Source organism: Larimichthys crocea, chromosome XIII (genome assembly GCF_000972845.2).
Source record: "Larimichthys crocea isolate SSNF chromosome XIII, L_crocea_2.0, whole genome shotgun sequence".
NCBI lineage: Eukaryota > Metazoa > Chordata > Actinopteri > Sciaenidae > Larimichthys > Larimichthys crocea.
The window spans coordinates 2,062,685-2,077,848 of record NC_040023.1 but is presented as its reverse complement, the minus strand read 5'-3'; the positions used below and the strand labels follow the sequence as shown (position 1 = coordinate 2,077,848).

At 41.1% G+C, this 15,164-nt stretch overlaps 1 protein-coding gene across 3 annotated transcripts; it reads left to right on the top strand.

Annotated features, from left to right (window-relative positions):
- Positions 1-1,585: 1,585 nt before the first annotated feature.
- Positions 1,586-14,238, top strand: topaz1 (testis and ovary specific TOPAZ 1). 3 transcript variants are annotated; one of them, XM_027287353.1, is made up of 21 exons: positions 1,586-1,601; positions 1,780-2,042; positions 3,780-6,354; positions 6,447-6,496; positions 7,063-7,166; positions 7,517-7,563; positions 7,652-7,719; positions 7,865-7,923; positions 9,016-9,102; positions 9,366-9,423; positions 9,576-9,727; positions 10,481-10,573; positions 10,661-10,776; positions 10,912-10,975; positions 11,092-11,263; positions 11,357-11,457; positions 11,758-11,923; positions 12,297-12,449; positions 12,835-13,038; positions 13,168-13,354; positions 13,436-14,238. In XM_027287353.1, exons 2-21 carry the CDS (start codon positions 1,979-1,981, stop codon positions 13,632-13,634), a joined length of 4,719 nt encoding a protein of 1,572 aa, XP_027143154.1. In that variant the 5' UTR covers positions 1,586-1,601; positions 1,780-1,978; the 3' UTR covers positions 13,635-14,238. The 3 variants fall into 3 exon arrangements, with proteins under 3 accessions (XP_027143154.1, XP_027143153.1, XP_010745193.3); XM_027287352.1 differs by lacking the exon at positions 1,586-1,601 and having other exon boundaries at positions 1,710-2,042; XM_010746891.3 differs by lacking the exons at positions 1,586-1,601; positions 1,780-2,042 and adding an exon at positions 2,056-2,319.
- Positions 14,239-15,164: the final 926 nt, after the last annotated feature.

Below are 15,164 nucleotides of genomic sequence, written 5' to 3'. Positions count from 1 at the left end.
TCTCGTTTCAATTGTTTGTTTGATATATTTTGTTCAAAATGACCTGAATCACTCCTTCAAAATGATAAATTTAAAAGGACCAAATGCTCAATAACGGCTCCACAGTTAACGGATAGCAGTTTGTTGTAATCAATTGACAATGGGATCCCACAGGGCTCCGATGGTGGACCTTTATTTGTTAGATTCTCTTTTTTTTTGGGGGGGGGGGTCTCCATCAGAATATTCAAATGATCCCACATTATGTTAATCCAACATGTACTTAAATGTAAAACATGTAATGAAGAAATAAAATACTCAGGACGTTTATGGCTTTATTCCCAGGTATTAGATTTAGGAGGAGACCAGGCAGGGGATATAGCCACCTACACTATAATGAGCGCTGGCAGCACTCTCAATGTCTTTTCAAATATGAGACAATGTGATTGCATAATCCTATGCAAGAAGACTGACTCAAACACACAGAGGCTGACAGGGAGCTCACATTTTATAAGAAGTGTGTGGAAGATGTGGGACAATACTGTTAAAAATCCTACATTTTATTTCCTTTGTCTTGAATCCTCTGTCCTTTATTATACATCACAGCTCTTATCCCCATGTTACTGACTTAAATGTCTAAAAGTGAGATGAGTCTGCTGTGATGCTCGTGATGGGAAGCAAGAGAGATGACATTTACTGTAACAGTTAAAGGTGATGGTGTGTCTCTGTCTCTGCAACGGATCAAAGAATTTAACATTAGGTTGTATTTCCTTAGGATAAGTTTAGGTGCTCCCTCTGTACTTTACCACCTGTACCTGTACCTCAAGATTTGAGCATATGCATATACTCATATACATACAACCTGCCATAAATTCTACTTTTACAAAGCTTATAAGGTTTCAGTTGGACTATTGAGATTGTAGGTTGCAGTCATGTTAAACTGGACTGCATTGTATTGAAAGGTGTTTTTAATATATTGGCTACCCTGTTTACATAAATGAGAGGGCCAATACGACACAGTCCAGGCCTAACATTACTACAAACTACAGCTCAATAGTAAACATAATAGTTGAATTAATAAAAAATAAGCTTTATGGTAGTGTTGTTGTATTGGATCACACACACACACACACACACACACACATATATATATATATACAGTACTGTATGTTCAAACTAATGGTACGTATTGATCACTACCAGTTATTCTGTATTTTCTGTTCGATTCATCCTTTTTGCTACCCCTTTTTCCAGTTTGTGTATTGCTCAGTTTTAGGTTTTAAATATTTAAATGAAAGTGTAAAAGATTTTAAGATGCAAGGAAGGTATCTAGTGCTAACACACTCATACATGTACAGCTCTTTTATTTAAAAATGTGTTGTCAAATGGTGTAAAAAATTCAGTGAAATGTGTAGGGTTCAGTATATGAACAACAGAATTAAATGAATATAAACTTAAATACTTTAATATAAGTTTGTTTTTATTATATGACACTGTGATAGATAGATAGATAGATAGATAGATAGATAGATAGATAGATTTATTTTATGTGCAAAAACAATTGCCAGGTCGTACTGCGCATGCTCAGCACACCTGAGTCCCTTGTCAACTTGTAGTGAATAAAGGTGAGCAGCCGGGAAAGATGCGCGCTCAGGTCGGAGCTACTTTTGACGTCGTTACGCAGATTTAATTGTAGCAAGTACACTTTACTTTTTAAAGCATATATATATATATATGTATATATAGTAACCACGTTAAGAAGGCATTATTATTTATTGTTTTCAACATGTTCCCATCTTCTAGCAGGGTTAAACTGAACCGAGCCGCGTTAAAAGACGTCGTTGAGCTAAAAGTAGTCCCGCGGCGGAGGAGAGTCCATGTTACAGGTGACTCCCAAAGACAACATGAAAACCACAAAGTCACCCAACTATTCTCAGTCAAAGACAACAACAACAACAACAAATCCACGTGTAGGAGCGTCCAAACTTTTTTACCACACCAAATGGGCCCTGAAAATGTGACCGGGTACATCCCTGGAGGAGAGCCGGAGGAGACTGGCGTAGTAGGTACGCAGAAAGCAGTGAGGAGCAGGTGGAGGCTGGGCTGCATCAGAAAGCATCGTTTAAACTTTAAAACAGACCGAGGTGGCAAAAATGTCCTGTCAAATTAAGCTAAATAATAAGCCTCCAAAGAGTCAGACGCCTTTAAAGTCCAAACATAAAACTCGTGTGACCCACGTTGCTGAAAGCGGCAGAGGCAAAGTGAAGGCCAGGTCCGCCCGGTGGGACCTTCAGCCCGGACAAGGGTCGACAGGAGCACGGTCGATATTCACCGGACTGTCAAGTAAGGTGCACTGCAGCTGTGTTTGTTTGGTTAGTTAATTAAAACAGCCAGCTAACGTGTTAAGTGGACTCCAGCTAACATTTATTGACTTGAGGATTTCAGTGGTGGTTAAAAGTTTCAGCTAACTTCAGTGTTTTCGGCTCAGTTGTGTAGAAACGTGTCAGATGCTAAGCTAACGCGGCTAAAGCCCATCTCCACTGTTTTCAGTGTTTTCTGTCGGTTCATGAATAAATAATTGTTTTGTTTTGTTTTCTGGTAAGTTGCACTTAAAATGGCTCACTCAGGTTGCTGCTGTGCAAGACTTGGTTTGTTGTGACTCAGTCAGACCAAGCTGGATTTATCCATTTTGGATTAATGATGAATAAGTCCACATATTTTCATATATATTCAGTTTTTAAGGCTGTCTCCTCCACAGACAGTCTCATTGAAAAGCTTAAAGCTGCCCTCTCTTGTTGTACATTTGCTAAACCAACCACTTAGTCCTTAAGCTGAAGACCTCTGTCTTGTAAAAAAAACAAAACATACAGTTTGGCAACACTACCAGGGAATAATAAATGTTTGTTTTAAACTGTGCAATCAGCTCATTGCTCGTCCTCGTGGTTGGTTGTGGATGTTTTCCACGGTAAAACACCAAGTAATGAACCCATTATGTGTTGGTGGACTTGAAGGAGGCGAACAAGACCTACTATTTGAAAATATATGCTTCGACAAGTCACACAAGTGTTTTCAAACTGTATTTATGCGTTCAGACAGGATCCTGCGAAAACCAAAAGCAGGTTTTTCCATTAATTTGAGTAATGGGTAGTCTGTTTTGGCCCGGTGAGGCCAAAAAATGCAGCAACCCGCAGTGGAGAAGTTGAAGTGGGTCTAACTTTTGGAAATATACACGCTCAGATTGGTTAAAACCCTCCACAGTCAGCCTGAAACGTCATTAAAACTGAGGCGATCCAGTTGGATTCATGGACTAAACTATGATGCTCTACCTGTTTGTGCTCTGGCTTCTAAATCTGTCTGGCTTGCAAAAAAAAAAAAAAAAAAAAGGTGACATGAAGTTTAATTTGGTTTGTGTTTGACGATTTGATGGAAAAGAAGAAAATGAGCATTGGTTGAGAGACATAGACAGTGAATGAGATTGAGGGAGGGCCGGCATCGATAAAGGCGGTTAAACAGTGAAATAAAAAGTAATTTCCTGATTGTTTTACATTCAGCACAAATGGATACATCCCAGCAGCCCCTCACACCATCAGACAACCCCGTCTGATCCTGTCTGAATGAGCCTTAACTGGTTGATTTGGTAAATGCACGTTTTGCTGCTCCCCTCAGCACAGTAAATGAGGCAGTCCCAAATGGGGTTGACTCAAAAACACTTTTACCCTGGTGATAGGGTGGGTTTATCTCAGGTAATAATTCCAAATGGCCACAGTTTCATTCACTTTTGCACTATTTGTTTCCACTTTCAGACCTCGTTAGAAAGACTCACCCAAGCCTCACTGGACTTGCTAGTTCAGAAGGGTCTTTAAGAAGATCTGTCCGAGACTCCGGCTGTGGTTTCAGCGATGACTGCATTTCCCCTCTGTGGAAGACATCGGGTAAGCAAGGGCAAAAAGCCAGTAGCCCAGAAGAAAACACAGTCACCTCTAAGAAGATTATCCGGTGGATCGACCCGAAGGTGACGCTTTGTGACGTTGCCCAAATATGTGATGGTTTTAGTCCTGATTGTCGCTACGTGTTACCGGATCTTCTCAAGAACAAGGTTGTGTATTGCTTCAAACAGGACATGAGAGCTGGATTCCAGTTCAGGCCCAGTTGTTTAGGGCAAAAGAAAAATGAGGAAGGTGCTCTGGCTAAAAATGGAGAATGTTGTCCCAGGGTTCGCGTCTCTGAAGACCAGAGACACCTGAACGAACACACCAATGCACAGTTGTGTCATCAATTCAAGAGTTGGCCCAGTGACGGCTCTGCAACCTGTTCTTCTTCCGTCTTACTAGGTGAACGTACAAAAAAGGGGGTCTGTAGGTCTGGCATGTGGGACACAGATGGTGAGGAGGATCCTGGGTCAGGATCTCGCCTCACAGGAGCCGAGAGTCACACAGCCAAAAAAATAAAGCTTGGGGAAAGTGATAAAGATGGGTTTTTGCCATCCGCTCCTAATTTAGAACAGATTTGTTGCAAAAATGCAACTGCAAAAAACGACTTTAGAGACAAAGAGAAAACATGCTTTTGGATGTCTAAAAACAGTCTGTCATGTTCAAACCATGAAGCTGGGGGAAGCAGCACTCTTGGATCAGATTGTGTCCACAAGAAATCTTGTGGCGAGATGTGCAGTCTCTCAAAAACTGATGCAGCTCACTTTTCTACAGATCAGGACACCGATGAACTAGAGTCATTCACCTGCCAGAGAGTGAGGCCCTATTTCAGGGAAAATAACTTTTCTTGTGCACGCACATACGTGTCCTGGCCTTTCTCTAACAGTGGCCAGACCCTTTGTACCGCAGCCTCTCCAGCAAAGTCTATGGATCCATCGGAAAACTTTGACTCAAACCAAAATCAGCCCAGCAACATGCTCCCAAACGCACCTCATGAAATTGAAGAGAAGCGAAAGGATGATGGAGAAAACATTTTATCAGAGAGAAATGGGAAATCCCTTGGCAATATGTATTCATACTCCTCAGACAGCAAGAGCATGGAGTTTCCGCCTCTCTTAATGGAGGCAGAAAAATCACCAGGCAGTCCTCGTTCAGAGATGCCCACCCTCTCCACCCCAAGACATTGTGGTAGAGAGCCTGGACATGGACCTAACACTGACAGCTCTATATCCACCCCGTCCCCCTCAGCACTTGGCCTAAGTGATTCGGATACCACCACTTTGTCGTTCATGTCATCTCCAGTCACGCATGGTGGTTTGAGCAGCCTCTCGGCCACGCCGTCCTCTCTCCCGCCTTCATCGTTCCTACTGAGGAAAGTCAAAAGTGTTGATGGCTCTTCACGCAATCTTATGGTCAAGGCTGTAGAGAAGTCGTTGTTCTACTGCGAGGAAACCCGAATGAGTGCATGCAGCTCCTCATCCTCTGCTCCTCCACACAGCTCTGACTCCCTTCAGTCATGTGAATCCGTGCTCCTGCTTCCTCAATGTGAACAAGAGAGTGATGAAGAACGTCTAATAGGCAAAAGACTGGATCCATATTGTACTTCAACCTCCGTTAAGCATGATCTTTTAAAAGAGAGATCATCGCTGAGTCTGGACTTTGTTGAAACTGAGTTCATGCTTCCAATGATGCTCTCTCCTGTCTCGTCACCACAAAGACAGTCATGGTCAAGCCCAGGCTGTTCAGAGGAAGAGGAGAAGCAGGAGGAGATAAACAAAAACACCTGCAAACACAAAACATTACTTGGAGGTCACACGCCACAAATTGCTAACGGCAATTCTGAAAACTCAAAGGGTTATCTTGAACATGGCGTCGAACAATTGGAAGGAGTCTGGACAAATCTCAAACCTCAGAGTCCTCCAAGGGAACCTCAGTGTTCTGCCAACAGTGATGAAGATGTGAACAACAGTAATGAAGATGTGAACGATGGTGATGAAGAGGAAAGCCAGGATGAAACTGACTGCAAAGATTATGTGGAACAGGGTAACACAAAATCTGAACAAGTTCCCTTAGACCCTAAAATGAAGGCCACCGTTTCCTCAGATGCTCTGACAGAACCCTGCTCTTCTCCCAGCAGGGATGAAGTTGATGGTGGATGGCCATGTTTGACAAGAGAGGAGGGCTCAAATCCACCTGAAATAGCTGGCAGTGGAAGGGATGAAACTAAAGCAGAGGCAGCTGGTGATACTCAGCGGGGCATTTTGGATGAGTTCACAGCTTATGAACAGGATATCCTGCTTGTTGATGTGATCCAGGATGACCCAGAGCTGTTTGAAAACCTGCCGCAGGAAAGTTTACTGAAACTCGGCCCCACCAGAGTCACTGAGGCCCCTAAAACCAAAACACTGATGCAAAGAATAGATGGACCATCGGAGGAGTTTAAACCAAGGTAAGGTCTCATATTTGATAGCATCTCCTGACAGTCACAGATAAATTGTGGAGTCCGTTACAAATGAAATTACTGTTTTATTTGTGTTTCAGATTGACCCGAGTTAATATTGATTTTCACTGTGACAGCCCCGATATCAAAGGTATGACCAGTGCACCTGTCAGAATCTGTTATATAACACATATTTCAGATGTTATCACACGCTCGTTGCTAACTGGTAATAGCATTGATGCATAAACACGACCTACAAATCCTTAAAGTGGGGATTTACTAGCCAGCCAGTGGCTTGTTAGACAGACATGAATAGAACCATGGTGAGAGGTATTTTAAGCCACAACACCACAAGAACTGTTTATTGTGTATATTTCTGAGGTTAATGTATTACCCTCTTAAGTAATTAAGGGCAAAGTGTCCACCTCTGCTATAAAACTTAAACAAATTAATATTTTTTTGGCTTTTTTTTCTGCATAAATCTCTTAAACAACTTTTCTTAAACTTCAGCCCAGGTCAAAACTACCAAACATTCAATCATCTTGAGGATTTTAACCCTTTAAATGCCAGTTTGATTACTTGTTTAAAAAAAAAAAAAGGTCAAACTTTTTTTGTCCTTAATGACTTAAGAGGGTATTCAATTAAACTGAACGCCTGGGGGGTAAATATTCAAGGATCATCTTGTGATTTTAATTTCTTCTGTGTGTACCTGTACAGAGGAGAGCCACGACAGACCATGGAGACCTCAGTGTGGCAGCAACCTTTCCAAAACACAAAGCGTCACGTGGCATACCACAGAAACAAAGCAAACCAAAGCCATGGTAATGTAGTGGGTCCAAACACTGTATCATAGTGGACTGGGACACTTCTTGGGACTGTGTTTCAGCACTTCACTGCGAGACAACTTCTGCAATTGTGGACAGGGTCTTTTTTTGTGTAAATGCTCTCTGTGCTTCCCTAAAGTAAAAGTCCAAAATGAAAAGGGGAGAATGCAAAATTACAAATAATAAATGTAATTTAAAGGTGTTTAGTACCTTTCAAAATAGTAGTCTTGGCTGTCCTGTTCATAATTTAGAATGTGCACACTGCATTAAAATGAGACATCGTGGATGAAGTAATGCTCTAATGGACACTAGAAGTATTTAGTAATCTGTTTGATGTGCTTGAACAGGTTCTGTCTGATGCCAACAACAATCACATAAACAACGGCGTGGAAAGGTAGCACTTTGTCACATGATGAAGCATTTCTTCGGCCCAGTTAATCTTTCATTGTTTTGATAATCACTGTGTTTATGTCCTGTAATAGGAACCAGCCCATCCAGACAGTGAACTCCCTCCATAATCACATCTCTCCACTTATGACCATAAAAAATGGTGAGGAGGGGGGAGGGAAAACAGCATAGAGAGTGATTAACGTCTTGTGAACTTCTCATTTTGTTGCCAGTGTTTCTTATGTAGAGTGAAAACTTGAAGAGCTGCTGTGTATGACTGTTGTTTTGCTCCTCCGCTCTCCACACAGGCCCATGGATCACAAACCCGGCGAACACGGCCGAGTTTAGGCGCCAGAAATCTAACGTTGTAAGTATTCCATTAAAATAAACAGCAGCAGACTGTCTTACCACAAGAAAGGCCTCATTTATAAAACATGTTTATTGGCTTCAGAATGAATTAAATGTTCTATTTATTCCAAAGAATCTGACCAGAATGAGTCAGTGCTAGACAAACTTACTGTAGGTGCTGATTTACTCTTAACACAAAAACGTGTGAAAGGAAAATAAAGTAGCTCTGTGATCTCTGTAACTTAACGCTAAAGGTAAACGCACTTTATTTGCAGTGGTGTGTTAATTCTAGAAAGAATAGCACAGTAAATGATATTGATTATTGAGCAGCACATTTTTTTTTAAATTGCATAAAGGGGTGCTGTATGACTTGAATATATTTTGCTTTCTGATATGAACTTAAGAATTTAAATTTAATTCCCATTTTAAGAAAACAGAACTAACTATATAACCACATTGTATGCAGGTCTACTTTAAAATAAATAAAAATAAACAAAGCACTGGGTGTATATAGCTTGAGTTGTTTATTTGTTTACATCACACATGTTCTCCGGATCACCATCATTTCTAGTACTTGGTACTGGTTTCGTCTTATTTTACCTGCTCACTTGGTGGCAGGATGCAGACAGAGAGGGCAAGTAGGGCTTGGATATTTTCTGTTGACCGTCTTGTCTTGTTGCATTAAGCCAAGTTAAGTTTTATTAAATTATTCTATCGCTTAAAGAACAGCATAAAACGTGTCTCACGTGACTGTGGATCTTTGGTTTCAATATGTCAAAGTAAAGAGCCTGTTTAGCCTCTTACTGGCCTTTTTTAATCGATAATAGTCGCTACACTGGGTTCAAATTCAATTAATTTAGCTTTGGAGTATATAAGCAGGAAGCAAGAGGAAGAGTGAACAATGTAAGACGTAACAAATTAAGTGCACGTTGAATTTATTTATAGAATTCATATCTTAAACTAAAGAAATTAGTTTTAACTTCATAAAAAATGCGTGTATTACAAATGCATTGAGAGTATTAATGATGTTTAATTAAGATCTGTTGTATATTCTCCTGCCGCAGTCTTTGATTTAATTGTATAAAGCTCCTCTCCGCCTGTGTCGCCTCAGTACTGCAGGCAGTACTTCAGTGAGTCACTGTCCTGCGGGTTCAAGATGTGTCGGTTCCAACATGTGCCCATGGAGGGAGACGAGAAGGTACTCTCCAAGAGGAATTAATATTTTCTCAGCTTGCCAGCAGCATGTAAACCACGAATACACTGGCGCATTGTACAGATCTGCACAGCAGCCGCTCCCTCATCAAGTACAGTAGATTAAATAGACAATGAACTTTTGATTTATTAGTCAGTTGTGACTGCAAAGCTTTCTGAGGCAACATCACCCTCTGCTGAGGCGTAGTTGTAACTCCACATTTAATCAAAAGAAAATGTGAAGTCACTGTTTTCCTCTCTTTCTTTCAGTTCTGCGTTGAAACTGTGACCCGGTTAATCAAAAATCCAATGAGCCTTCAAAAAGCTGGTAATTTCTCCACCCGTTTAACCACAATGGACGCATTGTCTACAGTGCTCATGTGTTATTTATACAGTGTGCATATGTCACCCCTGAGTTTGAATGTCCTGTCCTCACTCTGTCTTTTCCACGGGTGTCCTTCCATCTCTTTCTGCCTCCAGGAGCCGTGTTTATAAGCTACTACCAAAACAACCCACCAGGAGTGTATTTCTCTATGCCGGTGCTTCTAACACTCCTCTGGTCTCTGCTCAAAGCCGGCATGGTGTCTGACGTCTTTTCAGTCCTCATGGTCAGCTTGGCCCACAAGATAGTGGTCAGTGTGGTCGTCATCCATCTTTTAACAATACTATCATGCTGCAGTACACCTTGTAGTCCACTAGAGGGCATGTTCTAGTTTGTATGAGGAGAGAAACACACAAAGGAACAATATGTAAGACACTTACTGTATTAAATCAAATAATTACCATTCTACCAATACTACAGTCGGTAGTTTCTTCTTTTGAATTTCTCCTTACGGACCAGACTCAGTCTGGTCTGATCCCGCAAACTGCCTATACTCTGGACTTACTCAGCTCTTAGTACCGGAGATGGAGACTGCTTTCCTGGGAGAAGTGAGCTGTAGAGTCCATAGATAGGACTGACTGGGTCATGTTTTATTTTTTTATTTTCCCCGAAAAAATTGCCAAAAAGATGACCTACTATTATAATTACTGTTGTGTGCGTGATGTTTCCTTTACTGGGGTCTAAAGGGTGTTTATGATAAGCATAACCGCTGTAGCAAAAAAGTAATGTCTTATCTCTCTCTCCCTTTAAATAATCAGACACAAACTAATTTAAATGTCTTATTATTTTGGATATCAGTCAGACTCAGTCAGTCATAGAAGCTGAAATAAACAATGCTGCGCTTATTTTCCCCTTGTGGAGGACTCTCAGTATCAATGTCTAAATATCACTGTTACAAGCAAAGTTGCATATTGTTCCTTTAATGGTTGGTAATGGTTTAATGGTTATTCACTACTATGGGCATACAATAAATGTTGAACTCTCTTTTCCTCTCTCTTGCTAGCCTGGCCATGAGTTCCTGTTAGCTCTCTTTAACCTGGTGAGGGAAAAGGGTCTCATGGGTTTTGTACCTGAACTCGTGCAGCTCACATTCAAGGTATCCTGATCCTAACACACTTTTAAAAGTAAGGCAGTTAATTCTGTGTTGTATGGACGAATTAACTGTGTGTATATATGCTGACAGATGGCCAGTGCAGGCCTAGTTCTGAGTTTGGACTTCCTCGACTGTGTAAAAAACACTCCTGAGTTCCAGCAGACGGTCAATCCAAACTCACTTGTTTCAGCGTCTGGCAACCACAAGTAAGTGGAACGTCTTCAGCTCCCACATGCAGCACAGACAGTCACAACACTCTTTATAAACGTAGTTAATTGTCATCCATCCTTATCCTTATGTACAACTGTATTAGCAGATAATGACTCTTATTTTTATCTCAGGGTTTCTACCAGTGCACCCTTTCCAGAGTACCTGAATTTGGCCCACTCCATTGTGGAAATAGAGGTTAGTTGTTCTCTTCAGTAGATTGCTTTTGTCAGTTTATCCAAGGATGAAATGGTTTTGTGTTCAATCTGCCATTGTATTCCTGGACTCGCTTTTTATGCTTTTCTTTCTGACAGCTTTGTACAAAGCAAGAGGACTGGAGGCGGATGGGGGAGGTTTTCAGGTCCATCTGCCAATCCAGCCAGCATCCCAACCAAATGGAGCGAATCAGCGGCCGCATTGCCATCGCGCTGCTGTCTGAGAGCAAAGACAAGCTGTCACTGCCCTTTGCTGTCTTCGCTGAGACAGGTTAAAAAAAAAAAAAAGTTGTTCGATGTAACAGTGGTAATTATTACTTTCTCATAACAATACATACTGATCATTTGATTATTCTGATTTTAGTGTGTCAGAATGACGATGAGGAGAGCCTGATCAGGGGGTTTTTAGGCAGAATCGGAGTCTCTCTCATGTTAAGATACCACAAAACACATCAGTGGGCCAAGGTAAATAAACTCTCTCATGCCATATGACAGTCATCTTGCTAACAGACATTTGTGTTGCAGCTTCACAGGGCTGTCTTGTCTTATGTAGCCAGCTATAGTCTATGTTACTGAATGAAAGTAGACTGTTACCTTACATTTTAACAACCTAAAAAAAACAAACATTTAAATAATTAAAGCAGCTCTATGTTCTTCTTTTTATGTTATAATTAGACACCTAGAACCCTTTTGGTACTGCAGACATGTAAAGATATTATCACATGATATTGGCAAATGGGTTTTGCTGTGTGTGTGTGCATGTAGGGTCGGAGAGTGGTGGAGGTGCTGTCCCTTTCAAAAATCAACTACTCAACACTGAAGGGTTTGTTTGGGAATGAGGACGGAGCGTCACGCTGTCGCCTGGTCACTGTGGCCACTGAGCTCTGCCTCCTGAGTGGCAGCGTGGAGGGAGCTCTAAACACACTCCGAGGTAACAGCCATGACCCGGGAGTGAAGAGGTAGCTGTGACTGGCTTAGCTGACCTCATGCACAGATTCACAACTCTATTGCTCAAGAAAAAATGTACTTAGAGATAGATAGTGGTAGATATCAGTGGTTATAAATATATGTGAAATCCTCTCTGATAAAGATGAATATGTTTTATGTAAAAATATAAACCTCAATTACAATTAGTAGTATTCCAAATGTCTGATTTAAGATTAAAAAAGGACAACTTCTGTTGGGAATAAAGTTGTATACTGCCGTTTACAAAGTCATATTGTTTTGGTTTGTTGTAGATGAAGCTTTAGAAATCTGTTTAAAAAATGGTGTTTGCCTTTTTGTTTATGTGTCTGTTAATTCAGAAAACCAATGGTTCCTGAGTTCGAGCTTGTGGCCGTGTGAGCCCGCTGACCTGGAAAGTAGGACTCGTGTGTTGACACGTCTAGCTGAGAAAACCTCTCACAGAGACACACTGGACGTCCTCTGTAATCTCCCCGGACTCAAAGAGCCAAACGGTGAGAGAAAAAACCTTTTCGTCCTCTGCATTGTTAAGAATCCTGTGTTTTTTCAATTTAAATCAAAATATGTCAACACAACCTATGAGCTCAAAACAGAGTTTGAATGAGTCAAAATTTAGGTACCGGTAATTATCAATATGAGCAGCAGCGGCACTAAGAAAATATTCTCTTAAGCTTAAATATGTCCTGTTTTACCTCTGCAGGAAAAATAGACATAGTTATTTTGAGGTAAAACCCAATAATGTATGTAAAGTCTTTATGGCATTTTAATGTTGTACACAGTCTCATGGTAAGTAGAGTAGTTGTGGATATGCAAATCTATGATAGCTCTGCATGCGTCCCTAAAAATAATCGTAGTAATTGTTTGTTCTGTTTTCCTCAGACTCAGTCAATGTCTCCAGGTACTGTCTTCTGTTTAACACTCACCTGCAAGTGTGTGTGGACAGGCAGACACTTCCTGTAGCTTCAGACACCGTAGACTTCATGCTCTCTAAAAAACTGGCAGTGGACCACAGTCTGCTGCAGATACTTTTACACAAACTGGGCAAGCAAAACCTCTGGCTCCGGGCGCGGGAAGTATTCAGACGTAAGTACAACCTCCTGGTATATTGACTTCTATTAATACAGGTCATAAATACAGTTTAGGAACAGCAGAAAGATTAAATAAGTGAATGACTTTTGCAGCTGTTGTGTGATTTCAATTTATATTCATCAGACTCTCTGAGCGTGGGGTACTACTCAGGTGTCTCTGCTCCGGCTGGTTTCATGGGGCTCATCGTCCCCTCTCAGCTGAGGGAGGTGGAGCTGGCTCTCGCTTTTGAGATGTTCATCACTGTCAACGCAACAGCCATCCTCCACTTTTCAGAGACAGCCACTTCCTGCCTCAGCATCACTCTCAAAAGGTAAAGTGTGTGTGAGAGAGAGATGGTTGCATTATGTGATGTGTATGTACATGACGGTGCTGCTTCCTCTTCTTCCTCCAGGACTCAAAGCTGTGAGAGCGAGTACCTCTCAGCTGGTAGCCGCCTCCTCTCTGCAGCTTGTATCCCTCAACCCAAACTAATTGTTCACTACAAAGCCGTTAACTCCTCGCGGGAGCAAGTGTTCACCCTCGACATTTCCTCAGCTCGATGCTGGCTCCGCCACAATCATTTGTGGGCCAACGAGATGTGGATGCACTGATCGGAACTGCAGTCCCCGATGTACTTAACTTTCCTTTCACATGAAACTACTTTTTTCACAAGAGACGTCTCTGGATGAAAAAACAACCAATGAAATCAGGAAAAATTAAACTCACTCATTTCTGTTGGCTCTACGTTTGTAACACTCATGGTCATATTTAGACTGACGCCAGAACTGTTTAAAAAAGCTAACATCTTATTTTTGTTCACATTTGTTTTAAAATGTTACGTGATTTTTTTCCTTGTTGTTTCTTGAGGAGTTCTTTTAGCTGTTTTGTCTTTCATTATTGTCACTCAGTGTTTGTGTGGTTTGGTCTGTTGGGGAACAAAGTCCAGCATAATTTTGTGGAGTTATTCGATTTAGTTTCTAAATGTAAATAACCTTTTTGTGTATATAGGTCTATATTTATAATGGTGTTTAGTCTTTGACAGTATTATGTTACCGTACTGATTGTCAAAACCTCAATTGTTGCTAGTTCAAGAGCTGTGATTTTCTTTTGTATGAAGTTTTTATAAAAAAAGGAAGTTCTGCTCCAAAAAGTTTGACCCTGTAGTGTTTCTTTACAGAATGAAAATAAATCCTAAAGTAGGTGGTTAAAATCTCATTGCCTTCTGTTTTTTCCCTCAAACATTGTTTTATCGTCATGACTTCCACCAGGTTTAGGGTCACTGTCACGTGTCGACTTTGTCGAGGTACATTCAGGTGTTGGGCACCTTTTTGAAAAGGTTAGCCTTGCTGTTGCTTGACATTTCGCTGGGAACCTGCAGTTTTTTGGTCGATAACTGATATTAATTCTTATCTTTAACAAAGAACACAAATTTTCTGACTTTGCAGACATTTGTATGTCTCCAAATTTACATAATTAGCTGATGTTAGTGAGGAGCTCTCCTACTGCCATCTTTCCTTGTGGTCCCTTGTGACCGCCTTTTTGTTTTTTATATTACAGCATCATTTGTTATTGTGTCTCCCCACTCATAACCGCTATGTGGTGGTGTCTTCAGCCTCTGGGTTGAACACTCTGTTGTACAGAGCCTAGTTTCCTAGTTGGCCACAAGAGGGAGTTAATTATTAGTGATTGGGAAGAGTAGACCACATCTGGAGCATCAATCAAAATTAAAGAGGTGAGCCTTTTTGGCTCAATGTCCACATGATGCACAGTATCTGTTAAAGTGTAAGTGTATATAGTCATATCTCCATTAAAATGTTTAGTTACCTCCACCAGTTACCTCTAGCTTCCCTCCCACCAATGATCTTGACCCTGCTTGAGTGTTTCCTCATTACTTTTCCTTGATGCACTCAAAACCGACACAACACTACCATCCATTTCCACACAGACAATATTTTATTACATTTTCTCATTTCATATGGTCAGATAAAGAGCTGCGTCAGCTTCCTCTCACCTCTTCCTCTTTGTTTTTATGCATAGAGGTGTTACGCCGCAACTGAACCACCAGGGGGAAGTACTTGACCGTGGTGAGATGAATAGTAATGCAGCACGTTACATGCAGTGATTAAAGAAATGTTACAGAG

Excerpts from the sequence above, each read along its gene's own strand:
- topaz1 (XM_027287352.1), top strand. The coding sequence starts at position 1,763 with ATGTTCCCATCTTCTAGCAGGGTTAAACTGAACCGAGCCGCGTTAAAA. Across the intron at positions 2,043-3,779 it reads GGAGGAGACTGGCGTAGTAG|ACCTCGTTAGAAAGACTCAC; the intron begins GTACGCAGAAAG and ends TTCCACTTTCAG. Across the intron at positions 9,103-9,365 it reads CCATGGAGGGAGACGAGAAG|TTCTGCGTTGAAACTGTGAC; the intron begins GTACTCTCCAAG and ends TCTTTCTTTCAG.